This window comes from Colletotrichum jinshuiense, chromosome 7 (assembly GCF_051148585.1).
Source record: "Colletotrichum jinshuiense chromosome 7, complete sequence".
Taxonomy (NCBI): domain Eukaryota; kingdom Fungi; phylum Ascomycota; class Sordariomycetes; order Glomerellales; family Glomerellaceae; genus Colletotrichum; species Colletotrichum jinshuiense.
In genome coordinates this window covers 2,379,904-2,402,433 of record NC_139314.1, presented here as the reverse complement: position 1 = coordinate 2,402,433, position 22,530 = coordinate 2,379,904, and the positions used below count along the sequence as shown (strand labels likewise).

The following is a 22,530-nucleotide window of genomic DNA, read 5'->3' as shown; positions in this document are numbered from 1 at the left end:
TGTACTCTCGGAGCTCAAGTGCACTCTGTGCACTCTGTGCAATCTCGTGGTGAAGTCGAACCTCGAGCTTGATGGCGGTGGTGTGGTCCGACGAGACTTTGCCAGCGCGACTTCTCTCGATTTTATATCCCAGTCCCCCGTCCCAACGCAATAAAAAAACACGCTCCTTGCACCATGAGAGAGAGAGGGGGGGAGGGGAGCACACGGGTGACGATCCCTCCTGCTTAACTCCCTCCAAGTCGCGAGGGCCCTCGCCACATTCCCTCCCCTCCCACCAATGTCCCCGCAGCAAGCGGACAGGACGCTGCCTAAACTCCGGGCGATTAACACCGCGCCTGCGCGCGAAGCAGTCTGGCCCGGCGCGGAGTTTAGCTCGCGATCTCCACGTTCTCTCCCCGTCGAATCTCGGCTCTTCCTTCAAGCCCAAAATCTCGAGGAGGAGAGGACATGGATAGGGGAGCCAAGGAGAATGCCTCCCGCTTGTCGTAGAGTCTCGTCATGGAGTGCTTGGGGGCGGGTGTGGAGGAAAAGGTCAATGAGCACCGCCCGATTGGGAAGTTGGGCACCTTCAGCGCCAGACATGATTGGCTCGCAAGCCTAGGAACGCAGGGATGGGCGGGATGCATGTATGAGTGAGTCTTCGACTCATGGACATCACTGAATGAGTGGTTCAAACGCTGGAATTCTTGAGCAGTCGTTGATATGCAATTATTATTATTTCTTAACTCGGCCTTCATCCAAAGACCTGGCTGATTTGTAGTCTTTTGGTGACACATGGGTTTGTTGTATTTACACACACCTGCTGCAGAAGTGTCCTTCTCGTTCTTTCTCCTCGCACCATTCCGCTCCTGCTGTTTTCCTAAGTTCGACGAGAGCTCAAATGACAATGCGCAAAGTGCCAAGCCAACATCGCCCATCCCGTTAAACCTCCCAGATTCTGCATAAAATCACGTTCCTTCTGCACTTAGTGCAACTTCTCCTTGAGATAAATCACTGCTGCATATCCTGCGCAGCATCGCGTGGTCATTCCATGAGAGCACCAAGGGCACTTCACCGTCGTGGAGATGGCACCACTGACTCCCAGCCTCACATCCTCCACCATGCCATCGGGGTTCGCCATGCATTCGTACACTTTGCTCGGCATGTCGTGCAAGAACTTGCAGTTGCAGCATTCGACGAGCATCTTGGCAACGGGTTCGACTTTGCCGTTGGCCGGAACGATAGACGCGCGGGGCACACGGCTGGATCGTTGCGGAACTGGCATGGACTTTCGGGCTTCCTTGAGATAGCTTGATGGGTTGGGTGGAGCCTTGTAGGATACAACAGCCGCCCGTGGGGGTGCATCGGAGGACAGGGCCGACTGTGGTGCTGCCTTGGCCGTGCTATTGACCGGCCCCCGTTTCGACGAGCGTGGTGGAGGAGTCGGGGCAAGGGGCCGGGGCACGAGAGGCTGGTGCTTGAGCTTGGGAAGGAAACTCATGTCGAGGGCAAGATCAGGGCTCGAATGGCTTCTAGACAAGCTCGGGTAGCGCCGCACTGGGGGGGGCTGTACGTCCTCTGGGGTCATTTGAGGGACATCCTCGACCTCCTCGACCTCCTCGACCTCCTCGACCTCCTTTTGTTGCTCCTTTGGCTCAAACTGTTGAGGGCTTGACATTGAGGCAGAAGTCAGCGGCGACGCCAGTGCTGAAGCTTGTGAACCGTCAGTCTGAGTGGGGGTCAGGCAGCCCTGGGACGAATCGCTGTCCTCGGCATCATCTAGAGTGGAATTCCTGCGGAAAGTTTCCCTCACAAGTTCCTCCAGTTCGGAAAGGTGAGACTCGTGGTTCTGGACCGGAATCTGCGGCGGCAGACTGATCCTAGGGTTCGAAACGGTTGGCGAAGTTGTCAACGTCGCCGTGTGAGAGAGCCTGTAAGACCTTGTATCGTCCGAAACAACCACGGTCTCGTTGTCTACTCGTCCGAGTTCCCCTCCCAGCGGTGGCACGTCTTTCTCGGAATGAGCTCTAGAGGACTCAGGGGACGTGGCCGGTGATGGCGAGCGCATGGACTCGCCGCGGGATGATAAAGAGGATCTATCGGTTGGACGAGCCGACGAGTCCCTGGATGGTATGCTCGACTCTGACGACCCAGCAAACGGCCGGAAAGGTTGGGCTGGTAGAGGCGAAGGCTCATCGGTTGAGTAGTGAGAGCTTGATACTGAATCTGGGGTCATGGTAGTGTCGCGTGAGAGTTTGGCAATAGTGTTCGGGACTGGCGGCCTGAAAGATCCTGAACCCGATACCTTATGAAACGCTGCCTTGGCGGCATCCTTGAAGCTTCTAATGGCCGCGCCGGGGGTGGTTGGCTGCCTCTCGCGCGAAGCTAATCTCTGGGGAGGAAGGGGGATCTCCCTCGACAACAAGCTGGGCATTGGCGGTTTTTGAGTCATCGAATGGTCAAATGACCCTTGTCTCGGACTGGTCTGGGCAGATGGCGTGTGTGGAAGACGAAATGTGATCATGAAGTCGTCAGTTTGGGCCTGCTCGTTGTACGTACCGAGGTTGCTAAAAGAACCGTTGCGGGGCGGGACGTTACCAGCCAATGGACTGCTCTCTGAAGACGAGAAGGCTCGGTGTTGATGTTGTCGGTTGGACTGTGGGGGATAGTGAGACTTTGCGGAGGAGACGCGGACTTCGTCCTTGTAACCGTTGATTGATCGCTCTCTGCTTTGCTGACGGGACTTGTGCACGTAGCTTTCCCTCCTTCGGCCTCGTTCTTGTTCCACGACCACATCACGGAGCCCATAGTGAGGTTCCAACTCCTCGTCATCAGTCACGGGATTTTGTTGTCCAGCCGTGTTGCCGTTCCATTGCAGAATCTTGCTCACGTCTGGTAAGGGGGGTGCGGTGGGAGATACTAGATGTTGAGACCAGGACGGGATCTTCGTCGGCGTTTTGGGTTCGAGTGAGGGATCATCACGACGTTCGTTTCCGGCAATTTGAGGTCCATCCGAGACGGACCGCGGCAGGTCTGGAGGGATGAACCCAGGCGCTGGCACCCTCGTCTCGGGGTCAAATGAGTGAGCCCTTTGATTCATCATCGTCGCGGGCGGAGCGGGTTTCCTGAGCGGCATGCCCGCCGATGCCTGCCTTTCCTGCTCCAGCTTCAAACCGCCGACAAAGCGTTGCTCCTCATTATTGTTGGATTTAAACTGACCCAGTGGCTTGTGGCCCGTCAATGCGGCTTTCAATTGCATTGCCACCGAATCGGACCGCTGCCTGGCGTGTTGGGTCTGGAGCGGTGGTGGCGGTTCATAGAAAGCCTGGGCGCTGGACGATCGGAGTCGGTCGTTGTTGAATACGATGGGGCTTGATACTGATCTCGAAGCACTCGGAGGTCTCGAAGAAGAGGTGGCAGCCGCTGGGATCTTGCCCAACTTGGCGGCGAGCTTCTTCTTGACGGACTTGGCCTCTTTCTCAGCTTGCTCCTTTTCCCTCTTGCGCATCTTGGCTTCGTTCTTCTTTTCCTTCTTCTTGTTCTGACCAAAAGCCTCCCAGCTCGGGGAGTTACAGATCGAGGAGGCGTCGTCTGCAGTCGGTTCCTCGGCGGTATCAGCGTCCCAGAAGGTCACTGTCTTGTGCTTGTGATCCACAGATTCCCTGCTCTCTGATGGGCGATCGATCTGCGATTTGGTTTTTGAAGGGGGCGGCACAGAGATGGAGAGAGACGGCGCGGCGGTGGCCCGACGGGCAGCTTTCATGGCAGAGGGCGGCAACTCCGGTTTCTTGACCGGTAGCGGTGCAGACGACTCCCTCCGGCGAGACTGCAATGGGACGAGGGGCTTAGAATACAATGTATGCTGGAAGGTGGGCGAAGGGCTTGCAGGCAGAGGAGAGTGGGCAGAGCGACCTTCATTAGTCTTTTGCTGGAGGACCTGTTGAAAGGCCAGGTGAGAGGGATGAAAATATACGGGAACGGACTGATGGCCCCCCTGACGACGCTCGAGCTGTGAGATGAGGCGTGTTAGCGGGTAGGAAGCTATAATAGCCAAATTGGTGTGGATGCCACGAGGTTGGAGGCGTCGAGTTAGGGCGGCTTCGGCTTACCTTTCGGATGTGCTCTAGCTCGAGCATCTTCTGAAGGCTGTTGGATCTGTCGCGTCGCGACTTGGTCGCGTCTGATTGAGCGGCCATCGTAGCCATTTTTAACTTAGGCTTTTGGGGTATCTTTGGCGTTTTGTGTTGAGGTGCTTTTGGAGACGTATTACTGAAGGTGGAGCTGTGGCGTCAAATCGGGGCAGGAGAGCCAGCTAGCGGTCGTAGAATGTGGAAGGATAGTAAGGCCAGGCTAGGTGACGACGCGTTTTTATGCCGTCATGTCTTCGGGGAATATTTTCGGTGTTTGCGACATGAAAGAGAAGAAATCAAATAAGAAAAGGCGGCTTGTGGGAAGAGAACAGCAGCAAATACCCGGCGCGTGACGGTGAAGCTGTATTGCAGAGGAGAGCGATGGTGAGGTGTTGCCGACAAAAGCGGTGAATGGACGGCCAAGGCGAACAGGAGACGAAAAAGGCGAATGAGTATCGAGCGGGCAAAGACCAACGGGAGAATTACGGCAGAGGAAGGTAATCGGAAAGGCAAGATACGTCCAACGAGAGGCAGTGACGGAGGGAAATGAGAGGAAGGAGCAGCAAGATGATATCTGGGAAAGAGCAGGGCAAGGACTGGGGCCGGGGGCTCGATGAGACTAAAAGCTGTTCTCGAGTGCGGGATGCTGTCAGAGAAAAAGCAATAACTGCATGTCAGGATAACCTTCTTTGTTGCCGGAGTAGGTTGTACAAAGCTTGTTTACAAGCAAGGCCATGAAGAGACCTCGCACAGGTGAGCAACCAGAGCGGCAGACGGCCGGAACAGGCACGGAGTAGAGTCCAATGGTCAGATTTCGTCAGGTCTCGTCTGCAGGACAACCGGGAAGGGCCATGGCCATTGCATCAAGACACGGGCCGGAGGGGGGGATGCACGGTTACCTGTGATTAGGGAGGCCCTCCCAGGTCCATTAGCATCGACAGCGTGCATGTAAGCAAGTCCCATCCATTGCTGTCCAGACGGCATATCAGACTTTAGGGCCATGCGAGATGGGATGGTGATCAGCCCTCTACGGTCCCTGCGCATGTCAGTGGCGAAGGGTCGAGAACAGGTGCAGCAGGTCCAAGTCTAGGTTCGGACGGACTGGGAGGAAACGCAGCACCAAAGGTAGGTATTGAGGACGAGATGCGGCTTGGCGAGAGCCTGAACATGTCTCTTCCAGCGCGGACTCTGGTATTCGTACGGGGATGTTACCGTAGGGAGAACAATGTACCTTGCCGTGCCATGTCATCATGTCTATGTTGCCTGGCACAAATGAAAGTCGCCCAGCCGTTAGTCGGTGTGTGGTGTTACACACAAAGCAGCTTGGGAGGAGGGGAGCGAGACAACCCCCGATGAAGCGCTGTAAGGAAAGATTTGATTCTCCCGTCGCAGTGGCATATGACCGAATGTCTTATGCCGCTTGCCATGCGTGGTGGTGAGATGGAGGATTCAGCAGCTTTCCCACCTGACACACACATACACTCGCTCACCCACCCACATTTTTGAGTTGCAGTGCTTGATTCGACCCTGAGGGCACGTTGGAACGCCCCTGCCCCAGCTCGACCAGGGACTGCGGCTGGCGCCACTCTTTACCCCCACTGTTAGCGAAGCCCGGCACGTTTCCCCTGGACGATCAGCACCGGGACATAGCCTATCTTAACACGGACGCTATTTCAAGCCCCAGCTGGGGGACGAGACCGACCACAACCGCCCTTCCCATCTGTTTGCTGCTGCTGCAGCAGCAGAACAAAAGTTACTTTGTACCACCAACGCCATTATCACCACCATCTGGCTGCCCACCTGGTTCCCCCGACTCCCGGCCGTTGCAGGGCCTGGTAGCTTCGTTCCGGCCCCGCCTCCGATCTTATTCCTCGCTTCACCTGAACTTGAAGCTGTGGACGACATGCAATTGGGTCTGTCGTCGATCCTCTCGTTCTGCTTTCGCTCTATCAGGCGTCTCCCGCAATTCTTCATCCGACTGTTTGTTCGCCATTGGGGCTTGGCTTCTCCGCTCCCCCCAAAGCCCCAAAGCCCCTCGGCCAACCCGATCAGCAGCCTAAGCAGGCTTCAGTAGTTCTCAACAGTGCAGCTCGTATTGCATCGTCCGATTAACTGACGCTTGCTTGTCGCCCACTTACATCGCCTCCCACACCACCACATCGCTGACCCGCATGCTGCATGGCATGGCCGATGGGGCTCTCCGTGGCTCTGGCTTGCCTCACCCCTGCTCTGCTGACGCTCACATACATACACAAACTTCCCATCTGATAGAGCCAATGCCGGCAAGCGAGCGGGAAGCCAACCGAGGAGACGGAAATAGCTCTCATGCGAGCGATTGATTGCCGCATGCCGCCAATCCAAGCCTCCTCGACCTCCATTGACAAAAAAATGGTGAACCAACGGACCCATCTCTGATTCCAAAATAATAATAATAATTTGTTTATTAATCCGGCCTCCATGGCAGCAGCATGTGCCCGTGCCGGCCGAGCCTTAGTTCGAAGCCACCGAAATTTGCTACACGCCAACGTCCCTGAAGCTAGTCCCCTCTGGCCGCCTGCCTGTCCGAACATCACCTCGCACTTTGCATTAAGCCTGCTATCTTTTTGCGGTAAAGAGCGGTGCGCACAAACATCGGTTTGCAGCAGGCGTCAGAACCTTCCCACGCAAGCTGATGCAGTCCAGCCACTCAGTCGGCTTGGATGGAGTTCGGCTGACCGTCCGATGGCTTGCAGAACAGCCAACCAGTTACATTCCCCCGATATGTTATTGAACGCCCGCCGATTTCGACAAGCAGGCATCTTATTCGCATCGAGCAAGAGTATTTGCATTGCATTTGTTCTGTTTTTTCTTTGCTTCAAAAGTTTATCAAGGCGCCCATCTATCACCCGCCAGCCTGTTACGGCACACTCTCGCGGACGCACTGACAGGCGCTCGTCTGCTGGAAAGCATCCCAGACCCGTGGGCACGGCGAACCCAGCCCGACGCCTCTTGGACGCCATAATTTCGAAAATCACTACCCGCCAGTCCAACTAAACCCCATTGGACATGCATATCTATGAACTGCATGTCATCGGCCATCCAGCCACTTAGACTCGACTTTGGCTCGTCCCCCGCTCGTTCTCCTGCATCTGCTTCTCCACGGACTCTCGGCCCGGGCTACAGTGCATCCAAACCTCGTTGCCCTCGCCCCAGTCGACCAGCCCCGAAGGCACGCCCGACCCTTCCCCCTTCCGTAACAAGACTCGGTTTTTGTGCCGGAGCCAATTCCTCACCCGGAGAGAAGCTTCGTTGTCTACTTTGAGACGGACTGCGATCCATCGGTCGTCGGGGCGATGGTCGTGCGTCACTACAGCAAGCGGTTCCGATGTCGCCTCTGCCGTTCTGAGAATCTTTTCGTCTACCCACATGTTGTACTTCGTCTGCTCCGGCGGCAAGGTGATCTTCAGGAACTCGAGCGACGGCGATATCGTGAGATAGATGGCCCTCAGGGGGTTGACCAACGTCTTCATCAGCAAGTCTGTCCATGTCGAGTACAGAATGGCGAAGTCGGTCTGTGAGAGATGGGTCGAGCCCCGGATGGTCATCATCCAGGTGAGCGTGTCCTCGGCCCTCGCCTCGTTGCAAATGTCGACGAGCCTGTCAAAGTTTTCCTGCCAGTGCATGAACGCCTCGGACCCGATCGACAGCAACGGCTTCCTGACGCGGTGCCTGGTGTCCTCCCCCGCTCGAGGCGTCGCCGGTCCCCAAGCGTCTAGGATGATGCCTTGGCCAACCCAGCTGAGCGACTCTGTCCTCAGCGTCTCGACCGTCGTTGCTCCGCCAAATGAGTGGCCCATGATTGTCACGTTCTCGAGGAACATTCTTCCCTTCCAATCCTCCCATACGATGCCCGTCAGCCCTCTTGAGCTGGATGCTACGTTCCCCTTCCTTCTGAGGTTCATGGCCTCCACTTCGTGCCCCCGGCCGCTGTTGATGTACCCGAGGATGCGATAGGCCTCCTCCATTTCCGTCATCCTCATGGCGATTTGCGCGGCTCGTAGCTCGGTGTCGACTCCACGGGCGTTGTGTGGCGCCGTATCCTGGGCATTGTCTTTGGGGAAGAGGTAGTCGATGCAGTAGTGCTGGTCGCTCTGCTTGCCCCCTTTCCTGGTCTTGATCTTCTTCGCGCTCACGCTCTTGACGTCTGTCTGGCCCACGGAGGAATCACTGTCGGACACCTCTCTATGCTCGGGAAGGTTGACGTAGGTTCTCGCCCCGCTCCCATCACGATGCTCAACGGCCACGACTATGAATCCGTAACTCGCCAGTTCCCCGCATATTGAGCTATAGCTCATCCTCGAGCCCCCCAGGCCGTGACTGAAGATGATGACAGGGAAGGTAGGTCTCGTGCTGGAGCTCGACTCCTCGTTCCTCGCTGTCTGGCCAGTCGGCCCGTCGTCCCCGAGCATCTCCTCTGGCCAATTTTCCGCAAGCTTTGCATTCCGCAACGCCGGAAGCTTGGTGAACATGGAGGTGGCGGCGATGTAGGCCGTGACCGGGAGGTGAGGGACGCTGAAGAACTTGGCATAGCCCTTGCAGGTCAGCACGCGCGGGCGCGGAAGCCAGCCGACCCGCGAGGGCTTTGGGTTCTTGGCGCCACCAGCCTTGCCGCGGCCGTGCTTGGGAGCCGGGTGGTCGTCGGCCTTGGCTTTCAGGGTGCACGGGTAATAGACGGCGAACAGGACAGTGTCGAGCCTCAGCAGCGGCACATCACCGCGCCTGAGCTCGGAGAAGGTGCGCGGCTGGCGGACTGGCGCCTCGATCTCGAGGAACCCGACGCCGTAGGGCCCCGTGTAGTAGGGCAGCGAGTGAAGAAAGCGCTCCCTCAGCGTCTTGGGCGGGTGCGTCGCTGACCGCCGTTTCCTGTCCTCGGCCGAAGCCTTTTTCTCGTCGGCCCCCATTTTCAAAATGGCGGGACGCAAGCAGTCCGATTTGAAGGTTGCGGGCTCAGATGTTTCTTGTTCCTGGCTGATGTTGTTGCCTCGTAGCGTCTCACAGAAGTTGTCGTCGTCGACGGGAAGCCAGACGGGAGCAGGCGGGCTGGTGTTGAATATAGATGTGCACCCGCCCACCCAGCCATTGCGGCAAAGCGGAAAGCAAAGGACGGCGGGAAGAAATCGGGATCGGGAATCAGGGTCCAAGCATTCCTGGGACAGTGCGCACCCCCCCTCGTCCCTTGTTGCAAAGAAAGGGCACGAGAATTAGATGGTCTTAGGTGCAGATTGCTCGCGCCGCGTTTTGTCGGTCCGTTGCTCGGTCGAGAAGAAACTTTGGGGGGGGGGGGGGGGGGGGGGGCGAGGTGGTCAAAGGGGGAACGTGAGCATCGACGAGTCCGACGGGCGACTGACGTCATGGGCGATGCAATCCGCCCCGGATTTCGCGCCCTCCCCTGCCAAGAACAAGGGGAGGGAGGCGAGATATCGACCGTGGTGGACAAGGGGGCATTTTTGTTTTTTTTTGTTTTTCCAACGGATGGAAATCGAATGCCAAAATAGAAGAAGGTAGAAAATTTCAAAAAAGGAGAAACAAAAACAAATAGGTGGCCATTCTGTGGTCTTTCAAATTTTCCGTTTTTTTATTTAAAAAAGGTCTCTCTTTTCTCCTGCAACGTGGGTGCTTTGATTGGCGACCGTAGCAGGCTGGTAGAGCTGGTCTCACTCTGCAAGACACTCTGAGCCCAGTGTGTTTTTCTTTTGGCCGTATCTCGCGCGAGCACTGAGGAATGGGAGGGGGGAAGCGACGGCAATTCAGAAGACAACATTAAAGTCAATTCCAGCGGGCTTGTAGGGTTGAGACGGCGAAAGCACCAAAGAGCAGCAACACCACCAGACCAGCAGCGGCGGCAGCTTCGGCGCTCCGGGGGAAGGTCCTGTGTTCCTTTCTCTCTCTCCCCCCCCCCTCACTTCCCTCTCCCTCCCTCCCAACTCTGTCAAACTTTTTGGGGTCCGCTTCTGTTCTCGCGCGGCGGATTACGTAGTTTTCGAGTCTCTAAAGATACGGGGGATTTGTCATTGCGGACACTGGGCGGGATTTCGCGTTGCTCGGCTGGGCCGTGTACCGATCGCTGGATCAATCGATCCTACCAGCGGCGCTAATGGGCACGAAATCGGGCGCCGGTGAAGAAAGCGTTCCTCGGCAAAAACCCCGAATCCGCGATACGATACGGCGGGTGCGCCATGCATGTCATTTGTCCCCGTAGCCCGGGTGGCCGGATATGCGCCGGTTACGGTGGGTCCGATGACGCCAAGCTCTGTCCCCTCTTCTCGCCCCGGCCCAGCTCGGCCTTAATTATGGCCGGGAAACCGGCCGCCCAGGGGGTTGTCATACTGCCACAGCTGCGGCTGGTAGTCCATCGGCAGCCTCCAGTCGGACATGTCCACGAGCCCGGTGAAGAACTGGTTCTCGTCGGGCTGCGCCAGCCCCGCGGGCAGGCCCATGAAGCCTTGCTGGTGGTCGGACATGGAAAGGCTCGTCAGGGGGCCCAGGACGTCGGCGGCGCTCCCGTTTACACCCTCGCCGGGGCAGGCCCCTGGCGTAAATCCCTGTATGTCCGAAGTTGAGGGGCTGTTGATCGGGCCCGGCATTTGCGGTTGTGGGGCTTGCTGGACGGGGAGCATGTGCGGCGGCAAAGTGGGGGTGTTGGCGAGGACGGAGGCGGCGACGTCCGCGATGATCTTGATGATCTGGTACGATACGATGAGCTGGTGGTCCGGGTCGTACTTTTCGAAAAAGGAGATCACGGTGCGGATCAGGTCAAGATCGCGACGGGCGCGGGGACTGGTCTTGTGCTGGAGGATGTTGACGAAGAGAATGTCTACGCTCCACGCTATCTGGTAGAGGAGATATCTGCATCCTTTTGGTGAGCCTTTTTTCTTCATGCATACAATTCACGGGGTTTGAGAGCTACTTACGGTGTATATGGATGCTCGATCTGGTGGTAGTTCAGGAGTGAGATGGCGGCTCGCGAGGCACCCACGCAGAGTGCGAGGCTCGGGCCTATGTCCGCAGGTTCCACGCCCTCCTGGTCCTCCAGCACGGGTAGCCTGAAGGCGGCGGAGTGGATGGCGACAACGAGCTGAAAATAGGTGAAGTGCAGCGTTGTGAGGCACATCAGCCTGTGGTAGTCGCCATCCAGCAGCGCGTCGACGTTGTCAGCGCGGATCATCGGTGGGATGCTCTCGCGCCACTCCTGGAGCTCTGCATCGAGGCGGCGGATCTCGGCCTCGAGCTCCGAGGGCGGAACACCGGCGCGGGAGTACAGCGCGGCGGAGATGCGGCCTTGGATCTGTGCAAGGCGGACCTGCTGCAGAAAGAAGTTGAGCGTCACGTTGTTAGGGTAGTAGTACATGCTGTACCCGTCGGCCGGGTGCTCCTCGGGGAGGTCCAGAAGGAAGTCGTCACTGATGAGCGGGGGCTTTCCGATACGCAACATGAGGTCATGGTCGACTATGTAGGCCATCCAGAATAAGCGGCGGCGGTGGAGGTGCTCCACGGGGTTGATAGTGGAGGGCGTTGCGAAGGCAACATCGGGATCGGTGCGGTGATAGCCCGCCAGCAGGAGGAGCTGGACGGTAAGGCCCATGAGAGTCAGGGCGACATGATTCTCGGACGTGAAGCTGAAATAGAGAACCTTTGCGAGATGTCAGTCATCCTCTTACGAGCGATCGGGGGATTAGCGTCGCTCTCATGGCGTTTCGCGGACTCACTGTTGACAGTAGTGCTCCTATCGTGAGGGGCGTCGGCGGGCGTATAATAACGTTAGGAAGCACCCCGAGGGCGTTGTATATGTACTTCACGTACTCGTCCCTGTTCCGCATTCCGTTTCTTTTGCGAAGTGAGTGTGCGATGATGGCATTAATCGCCATCCGCCAACCTGGATCCGCCGGTGTTTGACCTTGAAAGTAGGTCCGGAGGGCCGATCTCACATCATGCTCCTGGAACGTACGTATCCCGGAGTTCACCGTCACGAAGTAATCTATGGGAATCGGCTTTAGTTTCCTCTTCATACTATGGCCGCATGGTTGTTTCGCGGGCGGCAGGCCACATTTCGCGCCAGAGTGAGGCTTACCGTTCACGCACTCCATGATGATATGGTTAGGAGGTAGAGGATGATTCGTGTCGCCATGTTCTAAATATGGCAGCGAAGTGAGGTTCGGGACCTTGGGCTGCAAAGACCTCAAAGCATTGCTAAACCTCGAATCCCCGATGAGAAGCTCGATCTGGGTCAGGCCCTGGGGTGAGAGCAATGAGCAGGCACCTGATGGGGGATCAGTATCAGCGTACACAGACATCGTGGCCAACTAGGCTGGCCGGGGGATGACATTGTCTTCATTACCTGCTGCGACGACGGCGTTTTCATCTGGCGCGCCTATATAGTACGGCTTTGCCCCTGTCGAGGATGTGGCAGACGACGGCGAAGGGTGGGTATCGGGGTGCCCTGACGAAGGGCTTGCGCTGCTGGCTTTTCGTTTTGACATGGGAGAGTGAACGGTCGACGACGACGTCGTCGACGTCGTCGGCAAGGGTGAGACGCTTGCTACCTCATTGGATTGCTGTGGAGGAGTAGCCCCCTGCTCTGGCTTTGTGGTCTGGAGTTCCTCCACCAGCTTTTCCATCTGAGCCAATCTTGTAACCACATCTTCATAGAGTCTGTTCGAAGCAACAAGATAACGAGGGTGTCAGCTATCCGTTAGACAAGACACAAAACACATACACGCACGCACACAGAGACACAGACACATCAAATGTAAGGGGCCACCCACAGCTCCATGGCGAGTGAGGGTGAGGGGTTCGTGGAGGTGACGACTTACGGTCTCTGGCGACGTCCCGAGGAGCGTCGTCCTTCGGGCCAGGCACATTCTAAGCCGTACCTGACGCAGTTGGAGCAGATGGGCGTCTTGTGGTCGCATCTAATCTGTAGTTGCAGCGGCGCGCCGAGCCGATCGTTAGCCAGGCTTCCCCATGTCTCTCTCTCTTTTCTCATTTCTGCCCGCCTCTCGCCGATCAAAGATCGAAGGCCCCCCCGGGCATCCACCGGCGAAGGTTGTTGACCCTTACCTTGCGGCGCCGACATGGAGTGCAAGCCAACGGGCGCGGCCTCGGAAGTGCGTCGGACCCGCGGTTTGCCGCTTGTCCGTCTGGCGGCGACAGCTGCGCTTCGGGACTTTGCTCCATAACTACTTGGCGGGAAAAATAAAAGAGGGACTTCCCGTAGCGCGATGGCGAGGGAAAAACTTATTGGACCTCCGTGTCCGTCAACAACAGCAACTTTAACGACGTTGGAACCGAGAGCGAAAGATGGATTGTTGGGACCAATAGACTCGTGGATCGTAATGCAAGAAGGAAGAGAAGAAAAGCCAGCAAAAGCGTCTTTACGAGAGGGGGGTGCTTGGGTGCGTGTTTGGGCCTAAGCTTGAGCTTTAGATGGGTTTGGATTGGGATTGGGTGCGGAACGAGAGGGCATGTGCAATGTGTCATGGATGTGCAACGACCGCCAAGGGAGCTCACCTTCTCGGCTCTTGGTCGACGGTCCCCGTCCTGGATTACTCCTTCCCTCGCTGGTCCTGTCCTTCACTGGCCCTCTCTGTTCGATTTTTCGAGATTCGTTCTTGGCCGTTTGAACTTTGATGCGCGCAAGATTGGGTGTGGTACCGGGCTGTTGGGACGCGGAAATTAACGAAATCCGTCGGGGCGCACGGGGGAGGGACGCATACGTGGTTATAACAGACGCCTGTGCTTCCGACACAGCCCGGTGCTTGGCTGGTGGTGTTTTAGGGGTGAAACTTAAATCCTCAACTCTAATCTCTGGAGAGAGGTATCTAATGTGGTTCTTTTGCAAGAGTGGGGCCCGTCTACCCTGAGAGTAGGACCGATTGTTCATTGGAATATCCCAAAGAATCTAATAAGTAGGTACGAGAGGTTCGCAGGGAGCCGTGTATAACGCTACTCTCAGCCTTGCCAACGGCCACTACTCTTTATCTCGTCTTTTCATCCCAGCGCCAGACGACGAAGGGCGAACCTGCAGCTCTGCAGAAGAAGCAAAATCTCTCGGCTGCCCGCAGCTTTTGCCGCCCTAGCTCTCCCCACCGTCATCTCCTAGCGAGTCATTCACATTTCCGCTAAGTGCCTAGCTTACAAATTGGGTCGCTCTGCTTCTTCTACCTGCGCACACGTTACACATTGAATGAGACGTTACGCGTCGAGCCCATTTGACTCTGCTGCTGTAATCGCCATTGCACAAAGCCAATACCTAGGCGTTTTAAACTAGAGAATCGCCCTACTTGTATATTTACATATCTGCCACATCGTCGTCGGTACCATTGTCTCTACGTCCTGGTGAATCCGTGAATCCGTGAAAGGCGTCATGAGGACAGATGCAGCACCACCATCGTCTGGAAATTACCTCCTCCTAAAGAGAAAAGTTGTCCCTCCGAGCGGGCGTCAACCGTAAATTTGATATACAAGGAGGCGCCCGCTATGCTATGCTACTGCTGTAGAGACGAATTTGACTTGATTACCAATTAAACCGCGCCCACAAATTCGACACTAGAGAAAGCACCCCAGTTGGGTTAGGAGCAAAAGTGTCCATGACAATCGACGTTGGAGTGTTTGATCCGAGTCATCCCTGTTGACCGCGAAGCCTGTGATTCGGTACCTATGGGCAGGGGTGGTCGGCACGCCTTCTCAATAGCAACAGTGCCTAGAGACCACAACCTCAATGATTGACTGACCTTGTCGTCTTCCTGTTAGCCTGTTCCGTCCTGCAAGTTTCCCGCTGCGAATAATAGAGCGCGATGTATGGAGGAGACTGAAGAAGACACAATCCTTGCAATATTAGCGCGAGGTCGTGTCGATGTGATGTTTTCCAATGGCACGCAATTCCAGACCTCACTCCGGAGTGAACTCCGGCCTTGGGCTGAGTGGAGACTACAGTAACCAAGTAGGACTTGAAAATCCCAAGGAGAAAACCACGTACCTCCCAAGATCAAACCCATTAAGAGTATCGATTTAGGGCAACTGCTCGATGGTCGATATAAGAGAGTTTGACCAGTCATTGCATTGCAATTTGCATCGTGTAGTTCATGCCGTTCTGCGACGCTGTTCCACTTATTAAACTCGATATAACGTGCGCACATACCAGAATCCTCTTGTTCACTAACCCAGTCAATGCAAAGAGGCCCCGTTACACCGGAACTCTGTGCTTGTCCATGATCTGCATCTGCAAGATGGAAGTCTGCTGGCGTGCAATTCAACATGAGCCGGCATGATTGGTTCCGATCTCGGCTCGTTCTTCATTCGGCGTCGCATCTGATTTTAGGCTGAGTTTTGAAATTTTGCATGCAGTTACCCCAGCCCTATTGTGACTTTTAAGATGCAGTAGGCCGTCGTACAGCTTGAAACTCGAGCGTGGAGATTTTTGTGGTTTTTCTGCTTCGGGTTCACAAGGCTAGTCAACGCCCATTACCTTCCTTTTCAAGTCTGTAGTGGGGTATAAATTCAAGGAGTACGGATGGCGTACCAGCCTTGAACATAGATCGAACATGTGTGGGGATCGTGGATGTCTGTACAGGATCTTGGAAAAAGCTGCTGCCTCGTCAGGAAATTGGTCAGGCGGCGGAGTCACCTCTCACATGACATTGCAATTAATACTTTCGTTATGCTTCTAACAACTACGTTGGCGATTGGCCATGAGTCCATCTTTTTGCAGTGGACATAGACCCTCAACTTGTGCCGACAAGCGGGCCAGCCCGTTGTAGTGTACAGCTCTATGTATTTACCGGTGCGTTCAATGGGAATTGCTGCAACTTTAACTTTTTAAAGTAAAATTACAACGCCTCTAGTCAGAAAATCTAGGTTTTGGATGCTTTGTTTAAGATTGTCAGCGAGGTGGTGCCGTCTAGAACACATACGCGCCAACAATGCAACATATTTAGGTCATCCAGCGCTACAATCGGTCATGTTTCATTTGTGGCATAGTAGAGAATCTATAGGGAAGTCAAGATTTTCATACTGGAGTATCCTAGGCGAAGGCCTCGGATGTTGGTGTAAGTGCACGGCTACGGGGAGGTATATGCCGTAGGCAAGCAAGCCAAGCTTCTTGAGAGTAGGCCGGCTTTCCTCTAAGCAACCTTGAATTAGGTCACTAGAACTTCTTTCAGTATAAAAAGAAATCATGAAATATGTCTCAGAATTCTAAGGATATTACGCCACCTATTGATTCTATACTAGCAATATCCACGTCGGCGAATGCCATCATCATACACAATAGCCACGTCATCACTGAGAGAGTTTACTATGGGTAAGGACTGCTGGATAATTACAAAAGAAAAACCCTAGTGAGCCTGATGTAACGCTCGCCCTCGCGTTCACCTTCGCAACAACACTGTTGCCTGGACTTTGACAGGTCCTCGCTCCACAAGCGCTTGTTACATATGCGCCGCTCTTACAGGGAGCGTGTTTGAAAATTGAATTGGTGACATTCCTTTTGCATTATTGGAAACGGATTTACAAACTCAAGTTGAGGGAGAGGGGCTGGATTGGGAAATAATGGGTACCGTGAGACCTTCTCGCGGTATGGGACAAGTAAAATCAGATTAAAGGACAACTACATAACCAAACAGGCCAGGGAATCCCAACAAATGTATAAATATGGCTGAATCACATTACAAATCGACTCTGACCCGTACCAAACTCTCCTGAATCTGGGTCGGACTTCAATCCCGAGAGATACTGAACTCAGATTGCGAGGGTAGCGCGAAGGGATAATGATTATGCGCGGCACTTCCTCAATCCCTTGCTGCCGTGAGGTGGCAAATTAAGTGGCGGTCTGTCGCCGACAATGGATGCGGCATCAGCTTAGCCTCGTGTGAGTGTTCACAGGAGGGGGGGCAAGCAACGTGCGTAGATGCCTCCGGCATACTCGGGAGGGAGCGGCGCAACCGGCAGGCTCGGAGTGCCAAGACCGGACGTCGCTGTGCACGAGGGCGACGGCCCGGGACTCACGGCAAACTTGCACAAGCACCGGGAAGGACAATTACACCAAAATAAAAGGTTGGGCCGGCTTCCCCATCGGATGCCGACTGGTGTGGAAGGTCCTCGTGACATGCGCTTCGGGGACGTCGGGCAAGGACGGGGTGCATATCATATCTATTGGCATCCAGAGAAAACTCTGGGAAACTGGATTGGCGCCATTCTAGGTTTTCAGTGGCAAACTGGGAGTTAATAATCATTTCAAGAAGAAAAGTAGGGTTGAAAGATGCCAGCCACAAATAATATCTATTGGCGTTCAAAAAGAAGTGAGAACGCCTGCCCATTCAGAAAAGTCTACGCACCACTCTCTACTACATCTGCCTCATAATACAATCTCAAGAAACTCCCAACCCACGCTCGCTCCATGACTGGTGAACTTGCCGACGACCCTCACAAAGAATAAAACTCTTCTGTCGTCAGTCAAAGTGTCAGAGGTGAGGTGTTGTCAAGCAGAGTAAAGGGCGCAGTATCTGCGTATTCGTAGGTAGGTCGTAGGTAAGACTGTTGCTGAAAGCTGCCCTCTTGGATTGCCCCTAATTGCCCCTAGGAAATCCAAGCTTCTTATACTTTTATGGCTACACTTCCTCCTTGATGCCATACTTCCCCCTTGCTATCTCAGCCCTAGATCCTTACGCCTGCGCTGATCGTTCCTCTGTATGCTCCTGATGCCGCCTAGGTGCCTGACACAAAGACAATGTCAGAATATGTATCTTCTTATCCCATCAATAATTTTGTCACGTCATCGGTACATGGGTACCGTTCAAAATATGTACGTGTAAGGTACAATCTTTAAAAGTCACATGGGAAGCGTTGATTTAAAAGTCTTGTAAATTTCTTTTTTGTCATACAAAAGTTGTATTCTGAGTTCAACTAGATACAGCTTCAAGCGCCATGGGTATCAAAGATCGTGAATTAAAAATTTGGCACGAGGCTTCCCTTCGCAGACGGGAAGCCAACGGATAATGTTTCTTAAATATTAGATACTACGCATTACTTCGCCACCGGGCGCCTGTTGGTGGCCACAAAGCTGTTGGCTCTGCTAGCAGAGGGAGTGCCTCTGGGAGTACCACGCGGCGTAACGCGGTTCTCGCCGAAGAAGCGCGACTGCTGGCTGTAGGTACGTTGGTAGGGAGGGCGGTCGGGCTGATCAGCGCCAGTGGTCACGCCTGGAAAATGGCTGTTAGCATTGTGATTCGGAAACACCGTAGGCGGGTCCGACTTACTGCCTCTGTCCCCGGGAGCATAGTTGACACGGCGGCCTCCGACATCGTCTCTGGCATCGGCCAACTTCTGCGCAAAAGGAGAGCGAGCGCGCAGGGCGGGCCCCTTCCAGTAAATGACATATACGGCGATGACCAGGATGAAGGAGATGCAGAATAGGATGGTGCATGCGTATTCCAGGTTCTTGCCGGTGCCGGCACCGATGTTGGTGAAGAAGGGGGTGGCGGGAACGGTGAGGACGCCTGCGAGGAAGTCGCGGGCCCAGCCATTACCACCGGTCGCGGAGGCGGAGTAGGGTCCATATGCGCAAATCATGTAGTCAATGGTGGCCATATAGATGGCGTAGTTGGCAATACCAACAATGGCGGCAAAGAACATGGAGCCGATCCAGTGGATGGGGGGGCCCTGGATGGTCCAGGCGAAACCGATCAGGCCAATTGGTAGGCAAGGCGCAGTATACAGGAGGAACCACAAACGAGACTCGTACTGGGCCCTGTCATCGTGGGGCTTGGCCTCACGCTCCTTGATGTTGCGACGGATGGCGGGGATGAAGAGAAGCCATGCGATGACGTAGCCGATGCCGATGGGAATGAAGGCCAGGCCGACGTCGACGGTGCTGAAGTTCCACTGGTCGTAGACGAGGACAAAGGACTGAATGAACATGAAGATGAGGGCATCAGAGAAGCCGGAGAGGAGTGATAACACAAGTACAATCGGTTCGGTGAGGAACATCCTGAAAGGGCGAACCCAAGTGGACAGGATCTCCTTGACGGAGAAGCGATCCTTGAAGGGGACAAGCTCATCGGGACCCCAGATGTTGGGGTTGCCCTCCTTTCTGCGTCTCTTGGCAATGCGGTTCATCATGATTGTGGTGCGCGTCTCGGGGACGGTGAAGAAGTGAAGCAGTTGGACAGCGCCTCCGAAGATGAGCTGGATCCAAATGGACCATCTGGCGCAGGGCATGTTAGTTATTTCCCGTGAATCTTGCAAAACCGTTACTTGGTGAGATCACGTACCTCCAGTGCAAATAGGCCTCGGTGAAGCCGCCCACGATGGGGCCGAGCACGGATCCTCCGACGGAAGAGAAGACAACGTACGCGACGGCGTACTGCTGCTTATCGGACTCGAACAGATCGGCAATCATGCCAAGCGTGACGGAGCCACCGGCAGATGACAGGCCGCCCAGCGCACGGCCGACCATGATGGTGGCGAAGTTCGGCGCCAGGGCCACGGGCAGCTGCCAAATGTTGACGAGCAACAGCGAAAGCTGAAGTACCGGCCACCGACCAAACTCCTCGGACCACGGGGCCCACAGCTCGCAGCCGAAGGCGTACAAGACGAGAAAGATCATGGCACCGCAGCGGCCGGCCTGGGCGCTAACGCCGAACTCGTCCGAGATTCCGCCAATGGCGTTTGAGTAGAGCGAGGTGTTGAAGTTCATCGACACCTGAACCCAGAAGATGACTGTAAGGATATACCACTTCTTCCACTTGGGGAAGGAGAAGCCCAGCTCTTCGTAACAGTCGTCCTCGGTGATTTCGTACTTGTCGTGGGTGCCTAGCTTCTCCAGCTTGGCTCCGTTGCTGTTGCCACCATTGTGGTGTTCGGAATGATCGATACCTGGCTCGTGGTCTTTGGAGGAAGCTTGGTCACTTGTGGTGTTACCACTGGCGTCGCCGTTGGCAGCGTGTTCGTCGCGCGACTCTAGTTTCTCGTTGGCGAGATCTAGGTCCGCCTCGTTGATGACCTGAGGCGGTTCATCGGCAAAGCGTGTACTAGGCATGTTGGACCGTTCTCATGCGGGTGTGATAAGTGGTGGGTCTAGACGATGGTGAATATGGATTCCCGTCTCCTGTTTTTACAAGGAGAAGGAGAGAAGAGAGGAGGAGGCGGGCGTGCTAGCTTGGGCGAAGGAGCTGTGTACGATTCTGAGGAACCAAGGATCGGCCAAAGCTGGAACCACGGGGAGATATTCGATATATATCAAATGCCCAGAACTTCGGATGGAAGCCGAGGGACAGAGTCGCCCGCCGTGGACACGGCGTCATAGCATCCCCGTCCTCTCCCCAAACGTGTTGGACAGCCACCCGTGACATCACCGACAATACAACGGACGGTGGCGCGAAACAGGCAACCTCTAGCGCAGCACGTCCCACTTTGAAGATGCATTGTTGGTAAGGTAAGCAACTAGTTGCGTCGTCGGTCGCCCGAACGTGGGACTGGAGCGGCAGTCGCAGACCTGGAAACAAAACCGGGACACTGGACGGATGACGGTCCACTGTGGATTCCACGGAGGGAGTCCGGAGGAGGGGCAGACCCAAAAGTTCACAGACGCATTTTTTTTGGCGGTGACTTTACGCTTACCAAAGCTGCTGTTGGTTTGCGACGTTGTCATGGCCGTGGAGCGTCCGGATGTAAGGTGCCCCCGTGCCACGGGTGGTTGTCTCGGGGGGTCACCTCCCTCCTTTGAGACCTTTTGGGCTTTGCCAAGTTGCGGCAAGTCGGCAGCGACCTTGGCAAAGGCGGCAAGCAAAGCTTGTTTGCCGTGGGCGACGCTGAGGCTCCAGTGGCGGCTTAGCAGTCCAACGGTGCCTGGAAGTACCAGGGGACATGGTGATTGGACCGCGAGGAGAAACAGGCCCGCTTTGAAGGCGATGACGAGACACGGTCGTAAACTCTCTGTTTCTTATTCCCACTCGCCCACTAACAAAACACCAAACGCTCCCAGTCTCCATATTCTCTGCAGTCTCCACGGCACCAGTCAGTCGCGCTGCCAAACAGGGCAAAGCGGGATGCGGAGCGCGAACGGCTCGAACTATGACGTCCTCCGTCCGGGGGGTCCGAACTCCCGCCAGCAAGTGAACTATGGTGCCTCTCCATTTTCTTTCCGTCTTTGCTCTGCGCTCTCCATCTCATCTCCAATGTTCCCCCGCATCAATTGTTTAATTGATGGGAATTCTTATGTCGACGGCTTTTAAAATAAAGTATGGGATTGGGTAAGTTTGGGGATGGCTTCTGCATTTCAACGACATCCCGTGCATTGGCACACTCTATTAGCCAACAAGTGATCTGCCACTCCCGCAACCTCAACCGCCCGGCCGCCTCGCAGCCAGCCGCATCCGAATTCTCCCTTGACGGCCCGAATGTCGATGAAACGTCATGTACCGAAGCATTCCGAGCCAAGCCGTGGATCTGGTCTGCTGTGACAGCCAACCCCTCACCCTCTTCCACTGCGGCCGCTATTAGGGATGCTTTGGTGTGGAGGCCTCGTACGACATTAGCCACCGTCCAACGTTACTTCTCCCCTCCCTAGTAAAGCCATGGCGCCAGCTTCGAGTAGCCTGGATCGAGTTTTAATTGAGATTGGCCAATAAAGGGCTCTTTTCTTGCTGAGACGCCCCTGGATCATCAACATCCGACCACGACGTTGGTTGAAGGATTATGTAATGTCGTTCCTTTTCGACAACGTGCCATGTCCACCTCTCCTCTCCTTAGATGCAGCACAAGTTGGAGATCCACGTGCTGAAATGAACCTCCTGCCTTCCCATTTCGTCTATACAGCCAATTGCAAGGGAAGTCCCGCCGCCTACCCCCGGGCGGACAGAAAGGGCAACCCGTCGCGAACAAATAGAGCACACGGCCGCGAAGTCGCCGAGAATGCAGTTGCGGTGAAATTTTCCTCTTAAACCCCTGCAGCGGACCAGAGGCGAGATGGACCAGGTAGTGTGGTATTTGCCAAATTGATCCAAGGGATCGCCATCGGACCCGTTTTGCCAAGCGCGATGCCCGATGTCCGGAGCTTGACCTCCTTGGCCCATCACCGATGGCCTCGATCATCCGCCGTTCATGACGGCGCATAATCACATGGATTCCATTCACAGCATAAGAGGTTGAGACTCGAATATTGGCCTGGGTTCCCGATTTCAAAACGGCAGGCAGTTAACATTTCAAGGAGGCCCGTCTAGTTCTTTCAAACACTTATGGCGAGTTAAATGCAGCTCCTATTAGAGGATTCATACCCCACGGTGGACATTGCAGGAAGAACAATGCCACCTTCTAAGAGTCCCAAACTAAAGGACCCTTCTCACAGTAACAGCTCATCGCAACTCCACAATCCGCTTGTCAGGCCTGT

General features: G+C 55.2%; 4 protein-coding genes across 4 annotated transcripts; all 4 read right to left on the bottom strand.

Annotated features, from left to right (window-relative positions):
- Nucleotides 1-964: 964 nt before the first annotated feature.
- EsH8_VII_000623 (uncharacterized protein) lies at nucleotides 965-4,184 on the bottom strand (the record flags this gene model as incomplete). Its single annotated transcript, XM_083270756.1, has 2 exons — nucleotides 965-3,988; nucleotides 4,089-4,184. The coding sequence occupies 2 exons, from the start codon at nucleotides 4,182-4,184 to the stop codon at nucleotides 965-967; spliced, it is 3,120 nt and encodes a 1,039-aa protein (XP_083128313.1).
- A 3,011-nt stretch (nucleotides 4,185-7,195) lies between these two features.
- On the bottom strand, nucleotides 7,196-9,049 carry EsH8_VII_000622 (uncharacterized protein; the record flags this gene model as incomplete). The annotated part of the gene is made up of 1 exon (XM_083270755.1): nucleotides 7,196-9,049. One exon carries the CDS (start codon nucleotides 9,047-9,049, stop codon nucleotides 7,196-7,198), a length of 1,854 nt encoding a protein of 617 aa, XP_083128312.1.
- Nucleotides 9,050-10,432: 1,383 nt separating this feature from the next.
- Nucleotides 10,433-13,322, bottom strand: EsH8_VII_000621 (uncharacterized protein; the record flags this gene model as incomplete). The annotated part of the gene is made up of 7 exons (XM_083270754.1): nucleotides 10,433-10,994; nucleotides 11,060-11,778; nucleotides 11,855-12,123; nucleotides 12,217-12,405; nucleotides 12,484-12,797; nucleotides 12,959-13,062; nucleotides 13,206-13,322. 7 exons carry the CDS (start codon nucleotides 13,320-13,322, stop codon nucleotides 10,433-10,435), a joined length of 2,274 nt encoding a protein of 757 aa, XP_083128311.1.
- Nucleotides 13,323-18,167: 4,845 nt separating this feature from the next.
- EsH8_VII_000620 (major facilitator superfamily domain-containing protein) lies at nucleotides 18,168-20,181 on the bottom strand (the record flags this gene model as incomplete). The annotated part of the gene is made up of 3 exons (XM_083270753.1): nucleotides 18,168-18,343; nucleotides 18,401-19,347; nucleotides 19,415-20,181. The coding sequence occupies 3 exons, from the start codon at nucleotides 20,179-20,181 to the stop codon at nucleotides 18,168-18,170; spliced, it is 1,890 nt and encodes a 629-aa protein (XP_083128310.1).
- Nucleotides 20,182-22,530: the final 2,349 nt, after the last annotated feature.